The sequence below is a fragment of the Tachysurus fulvidraco genome, chromosome 6 (genome assembly GCF_022655615.1).
Source record: "Tachysurus fulvidraco isolate hzauxx_2018 chromosome 6, HZAU_PFXX_2.0, whole genome shotgun sequence".
Classification (NCBI taxonomy): Eukaryota; Metazoa; Chordata; class Actinopteri; order Siluriformes; family Bagridae; genus Tachysurus; species Tachysurus fulvidraco.
The window spans coordinates 8,963,220-8,970,719 of NC_062523.1; the positions used below are offsets into that span (position 1 = coordinate 8,963,220).

Genomic DNA, 7,500 nt, shown 5'->3' on the forward strand with positions numbered 1-7,500 from the left:
ACCCATATAAGATTTCCTACAAGCGGAAATTAAACACCTGTACATTTGTCAATTGTGAAATGGCTCTCTGTGGTCTCATAAACAGTAATGAGATGAACTGGTAATGTTTGTGCAAGCTAATCGCCTAATTGTACTAAGTAATTCTCAGTGGAAAGGAGGAGGTTAATGAGCCATTAAAGCACAAGGCTCCAATCCGGGTCTTGGGGAGCTTCTTTTTCAGTACATTTTTAATTTTTAATTTTGAGTATTTCCCTGCTCTGAGTATTGAGTTCAGGTGAGTAGCAGCTCTGCATTTACCTCCACACGCTAGCTGATGGAGCTGTCCACGGTGCTGAAACATTTCCAGACAAAAGTGATGTGCACCTACTGTAGTTACATTTCCAAGTTCTCATACTATGCCCAGAACTTCATACTTGCATATTACATAGTATATACTGTATATGAACATACCATGCAAAAACTTTAGATTTATCCCCTTTTTTTTCATTTTTAATTTTGTATTAAAATAATGGCAGACATGCAACAAAAATACTAGTAAAGGTTAATTCAAAACAACAATCCCTGGGTGAAAACTAATTCAATTACTTTAGTGTTTTTAGTGTTGAAAAAAAAACATCCTATAATAATACAGACAAAGAATCCTGAGATCTTTAGTGATGTTCCCTTATTGTGCTCACGATAAAAGTAATGAGTCAGTATACAGACAGTAAAAAAGTAATAACCCCCAAACCACACACACACACACACACACACACACACACACACACACACACACACACACACACACACACACACACACACACACACACACACACACACACACACACACACACACAAACACACACACTTTAGCCTCACCCCTCTCTTTAACACACCATAATTAGGAAATAACTTTGGTCCGAGTTGATTGCTTTTCATTTACTCCCTCCCCAATGAGTAGTGATTAAATTGTGCATATAAATAAGGCACTTACTAATTAAACGAGCCAATGGGCAATTATTATTCAATTGTATGTAATTTCTCCTCATTTAAAAGGTAAATGAAATATGCTTGTGGTAATACACAATACAAGCCTATAAAAAAAGCTGATTATTGTACCTGCAATTGTGATTTTGTAACTGGAAAAGGTTTTTTTGTTTTCAAAGTAACCCAGTATTTTTAAGTAAATCAGGTTTAAGCTTTAGAATGAATGTGTATTGTGTAAAATGACAGAAAAAGACAGTTTGTGTTGGGTGGGTGGTGAACAATGCTGTCCTCTAGAGGAGAGTGTAACACCCCCCTTAGAGAGCGAAAAGCATTAAGATACATACAGCTGTTACACTGCAAACGTGCCACAGAACAGCCACTGCTTCAAGAAACCTCAAAATCGCAGAGGATTAGTGCTCATGAAGACAATCAATAATTTTCAATGCATACAAGAAAAGAATAAATATATAAATAAATGCCGGGGTCTACTCTATGGCACAGCATATGAATAGCCTCGGGTCTTAAGTCAATCAGAACATATTGCCATGATATTATTCCCGCCGCTGTGTGAGCTGTGGTAGGGTCAGAAGCCAAATATAGAAAAGGCTAAGCTAGAAATAGGCTGTGTTGAACTAGAATTTGTGGCTAGGTGCAGTGTATGACATAAATGAGTTTATTCCTGGCCAGTAGTGATGCGTGCGTCAAGGCGCTGATTTCAAGGCGTCAGACTCGTGTTTGTCGCCTCCTGTCGCATCTCTCTTTTCTCCAGTTAAATTGGTCGACCAACCCCGGCGTTAATGAGCCCTTCCCCCACCTGCTCAGGACTCACACAGCTGCTAAATATCGCTGTAGAGTAGAATATGAAGAGGCACAGAGCCGAGCCACGGGTCTGGGTGGCTGTGTTTACGGAGGCACAGAAAGTTAAACGGGATTTGTAAAACGGTGTAAGGCAGATGTCCCCGCCCTTTACCTTTATACTAATGGTAGACTGGGACAACTAAATCTGTTGCGGTCATGTTAATGAGGCCTAATGATTTTACTTTTTTCCACTTTATTTGTTTTTACATGTTAAAAAATATTAAGCATTAACATAACATCTAGTGATTGGTTTTGTGTTTACAAAATAAAATGAAAAACGACATATATTTGAAATAAGAAAAAGGTTTATAATCACTTCCTATATAATAATAATAATAATAATAATAATAATAATAATAATAATAATAATAATAAATGTATTTGTATGTTTGTTATATACCGAATATATAAGATAGATAGATAGATAGATAGATAGATAGATAGATAGATAGATAGATAGATAGATAGATAGATAGATAGATAGATAGATAGATAGATAGATAAAAATACAGGGAATATTAAACAGCTAAGTAGCAATAAACTGTATGTATGTATGTATGTATGTATGTATGTATGTATGTATGTATGTATGTATGTATGTATGTATGTATGTATGTTATATGTATTTATGCCTCCATCTATCTATCAATCCTTCACTCACTCACTCACTCACTCACTCAGATGAAGTTGTCTCATAGGCAAAGGCCTATTGCAAGCATCAAAGCGACTTAATGAATTGGGGGTCGTGAAACGCATTATAAAAACCACGTAGCAAACTCAGTCTCCGGTGGGTATTTCCTATCTGTCACCCTTTCGCAAAACTTGATTGGTGGTTGTCATTGGCGACGCGGGCGATGACGTTTCTAATTCCAGAGCACGTGGGTGGCGATGAGCGGCGCTCCCATAAACAAAGACACATTGGCGCGGCGCGCTAGTCTGGAGCGGAGCACCGCGGACGCCTCGCTTTTCTCCACCGTCTAACCGGCTTTACTTTTAGCTCGTACTGGACAATTTCACACACATATATATATATACACGCATATATCTACATTTGGTTTTTTTTTCTCACAAGAACAGCCTGCGACTGTATGGATAAGATACAACTTTTCTGATGGTGATTTAAGGTATGTCATCGCTGCTTTTTTGCACGCATTTTTCTCTCCGTCTTTCTTTAGGCTGCAGTGTTGATCGCGCAAAATATTGGATGCGCTTTTCAGAAATTTGAGGATAGTAGGTCGTTTTGAATGTAGGTCTTCAAAGCAAGATGAGATAAGAATGCATGCGCGTCATTGCGCGCTGACACGAATGAGAGACACTTTCTCTTGTTTTGACGGTTTACTCTGAACTTGCAACAAACATGTCTCAACTTTACCAAATGTCCCAATGCTGAATATCTCATCCAGTGCTGAATTTGGGTGAGTTAATGTGCAGATTTAGAATCTTGCAATATCGCGTTCATCAATTATTTAAAGTACAAATGGAGATATATGGGCATTGTGAGTGTCTTATAGTAATACTGGGAATTCTTCTCTGCGCGCACAATACAAAACTTCATTTCTTTATCAGACCTACTAGAGAACACGTTGTTAAGGCTGCAGTGTAGTTTTAAAGTCGTGGAGCTCAAAGCTGATTTGTGACAGATGTAACTTTCCACTCAAGTATATCGCCATTGCTGATCTGACTCAAAAGTTATGTTTTACATCAGGGAGGTGATTCCTGCAACCGAACTGCTTTTCTTGAACCCTGCTTTGTTATCTGAAGTTGACAACATCGTGCGTTTTGAGTGGCGACCAGGAAGAGTCCCACGGCTGAAGGTACTGGAATCTAAAAAGAAAACGTTTTTGCTAAAGAAATGTTGATCAAATTGCGAAGTTGTTTGAAAGGGCATTGTGTGGAAGTAGATTTATTTAATCAGTTGTACCATATACTGTTTCTGATTACAGCATTATACTAATACACATTTATGTAAAATATAAAGTTAACTCAGGGCTTAGTGTTTGTGTATTCTAGCGGCAAACTGGGAAAATTTCTTTAATATTGGACACTTTGTTGTGCAATAACAATAATAATAATAAAAAATAATAATCTGTTCATATTTGTTAAAAAGTTGACCATTAATTTTATATATATATTTCTCCTTTATTCACTTATTTTGCAGCCATGCCCTGCGTCCAGGCTCAGTACGGCTCGTCGCCGCAGGGCGCGAGTCCCGCCTCGCAGAGCTACAGCTACCACACCAGCGGCGAGTACAGCTGCGACTTCCTAACACCCGAGTTCGTAAAGTTCAGCATGGATCTGACCAATACCGAGATTACGGCCGCTACCACGTCTCTACCAAGCTTTAGTACGTTTGTGGACAGCTACAACCCCGGCTACGACGTCAAACCTCCGCCGTGTCTGTATCAGGTGCCTCCTGCGCACACCTCCGAACAGCCCTCTATTAAAGTAGAGGATGTGCCCATGCACGGGTACCACCACCACCACCACCATCACCACCCACACCCACATCAGCAGCAGCCACAGGGTCACTTGGGCCCGCAGGAGGATGTGATGGCACACTCTGGCTCGGTTTACTTCAAGCCGTCTGCTTCACCACACGGCGGCGGACCTAACTTTCACGTGCAGCCGAGCCACGTGTGGGAGGACGCGAGCTCACTGCACGCCTTCCACCAGAACTACGTGGCGGCGGCCTCTCACTCCATGGAGCAGCGCAAGAACCCTGTGTCGCGCCTTTCGCTCTTCTCCTTTAAGCAGTCGCCCCCGGGGACGCCCGTGTCCAGCTGCCAGATGCGCTTCGACGGCCCGCTTCATGTGGCTATGAGTCACGAGGGCCCAGGTGCGCACCGGGCCCTGGACGGCCAAAGTTTTGCGGTTCCCGCCGCTGTGCGGAAACAGGCGGGAGTCGCATTCCCGCATTCTCTACAACTCGGCCACGGACACCAGCTCCTCGATGCGCAGATGCCTTCGCCACCATCCAGAGGCTCCCCGTCAAACGAGGGGATGTGCGCTGTGTGCGGGGATAATGCAGCATGTCAGCATTACGGTGTGCGCACATGCGAGGGGTGCAAAGGCTTTTTCAAGGTGAGCGCAGATAAGTGGTCTTAATGAATAACAAATACCGGCCTAAACATCGGTATCTTTGTTGCTGCAGTGTAACTACATCCATGGCACCTGTTAACTTTTTTGTAGATTTATTTACTTTCATTAGGGGACTTGACTCAACGCTGTATATGTTCTTGTAGCTTTGCTGTGCATGTGATAAATCCCTGCTGTTTCAGTGATTATCATACTTTATCACAGTGTTTTTCAAACGAGGAATTTGTTCACACGTTTTATTTGACCTAATAACAAAATACAATTCTCCTTTCTCTTTTTTTGCTCACTCCAGCGCACAGTGCAGAAAAACGCGAAATACGTGTGTCTGGCGAACAAAAACTGTCCTGTTGATAAGCGCCGGAGAAACAGGTGTCAGTACTGTCGCTTCCAAAAGTGCCTAGTGGTGGGGATGGTTAAAGAAGGTAAATAATTATAAATAGAAAAACTGATCATTATATTCATGCATGGATTTTGTTTAGTGTCCTAATGCATGTCCATACTTGATTGGTTGAGATTCTGAGCTTTATTGTTTGGGTAATTAAGCTTATGTTTATTATGGTTTGTTTAGAATCTATAATGATATTCAGTTGTGTTTGTGTCAAATGATTTAAAAATGAGACATATTAGGACTAAATAAAACTTAAAATGAAACATATTTATTAAAAAAAAAAAAGAAGAAGAAGCCGGAATTGTTTATTGATTTACAAGCGTTGCAATATTCTTTTTTCTTTTTCTTTCCCCCCCCAGTTGTTCGGACTGCCAGTCTGAAGGGCCGGAGAGGACGTTTACCTTCCAAACCCAAAAGTCCACCGGATGCGGCACCTCCATCACCCCCAGTCAGCCTCCTCAGTGCGCTGGTCAGAGCTCATGTGGACTCAAACCCCAACATGTCCAACCTGGACTACTCAAGGGTGAATCTCACTTTATTGTCTGATTGATTGTGTAACACAATCACTTTCAACAATGGATTCGTGCAGTGTTCATTTGTGCCCAAGAATTTTCTCGGTGTTAATTCAATATTGCAAAAGTTAATCAAACACCATGCTTTGTTTAAACACTGTGCTGCTCTGTGATTTCGTGTGAAATGAAAAAGAGGTATTCAGCTAAGGTTCAGATGGAAAAAAAAATCGTATGCGTCTTATTTGTTTTTTATTATTTAACCAACATCAGGAGTAAAACGTCAGGCATTATAAATTTTATGAAAACATTTCAAGGAGGCTGCATATTTACTCATTAATATAGGCTCAATAAAACAGGTCCAGACACGAATTAAATTACCCGAATAGGAAAAAGGGCATGGTCATTGCTCTTCCGCGTAAAGGACTCCAGTGATTTCACAGCTGATATATTTTAGAAGAGATGCTCATTAAGCCCCCACATTGTTTGAAATTGAAATTGCCTTTGCAGTTCCACGCGGGTCCTGATTACCAGCTGACCGGAGACGACACGCAACACGTGCAGCAGTTTTACGACCTGCTCACGGGATCGATGGAGATCATCCGCGGCTGGGCCGAGAAGATCCCGGGCTTCACCGAGCTGCTCAAACAGGACCAGGACCTGCTTTTTGAGTCTGCTTTTCTCGAGCTCTTCGTTCTGCGCCTCGCCTACAGGTACAACAACAAAAACAACAACAACAACATCAATAATAATAATAGAAATAATAACAATAACAATAACAACAACAACAACAACAATAATAATAATAATAATAATAATAATAATAATAATAATAATAATGTAACATTTGAATACATTTACAATATAATACACGTCACTGGATTCTCTAACACAGGAAAGTGACGTAAATAAATAAATAAATAAATAAATAAATAAATAAATAAATAAATAAATAAATAGATTTTGGCCCAAAATAGCAAGGTTATTGTCACTCTCTGAACCATGTACACTCTCATAACTTCTATAACATCAATGTGGACATATTTTCCCTAAGATTAAACAAACAAACAAAATAAATAAATAAATAGATAGATAGATAAATAAATAAATAAATGCTACATCTTCTACTACTACTACTACTACTACTACTACTACTACTACTACTACTACTACTAATAATAATCTACACTAAAAAGTACAAAAGTACACTATCCGAAGGGACATTTTTTACACTAATTTCCGCGAGCTTGTGTTCAGTGTGCTGCTCGTGCTTTAATACAGATGGGAAACTCAATTCAATGTGGTCATTCTTCAGGTCCAACCCGATGGAGGGGAAGCTGATCTTCTGTAACGGCGTTGTGATGCACCGGCTTCAGTGTGTACGTGGTTTCGGCGAGTGGATCGACGCTATCGTAGAGTTCTCCTCCAGCTTGCAGAGCATGAACGTGGACATCTCGGCCTTCTCGTGTATCGCCGCGCTCGCCATGGTCACAGGTGCGGTTTCCAAAACCTTTACGACTTTACTTCAAAACTTTTGTCGCTTTTTTTTTTATCTTTGATTTATTCATTTACTTATTTGTTTATAAGCTTAACACATGGGCGCAAAGGAAACTGTGGTTGTGGTTAAATTTCGAGAGGATCTCCGATATATTTCGATATATATTCACATCAGCCTTTAATTTA

General features: G+C 40.3%; 1 protein-coding gene across 1 annotated transcript in view; it reads left to right on the top strand.

Moving 5' to 3' along the window:
* Positions 1-2,764: 2,764 nt before the first annotated feature.
* The window catches only part of nr4a2a (nuclear receptor subfamily 4, group A, member 2a), a 7,244-nt gene continuing 2,508 nt past the window's right edge, over positions 2,765-7,500 (top strand). The window contains exons 1-7 of the mRNA XM_047814527.1: positions 2,765-2,948; positions 3,530-3,638; positions 3,983-4,905; positions 5,213-5,342; positions 5,668-5,831; positions 6,328-6,530; positions 7,133-7,311. Of these exons, the coding sequence (XP_047670483.1) occupies positions 3,985-4,905; positions 5,213-5,342; positions 5,668-5,831; positions 6,328-6,530; positions 7,133-7,311 (1,597 nt within the window). The 5' untranslated portion in view covers positions 2,765-2,948; positions 3,530-3,638; positions 3,983-3,984. The remainder of the gene's footprint in view (positions 2,949-3,529; positions 3,639-3,982; positions 4,906-5,212; positions 5,343-5,667; positions 5,832-6,327; positions 6,531-7,132; positions 7,312-7,500) is intronic.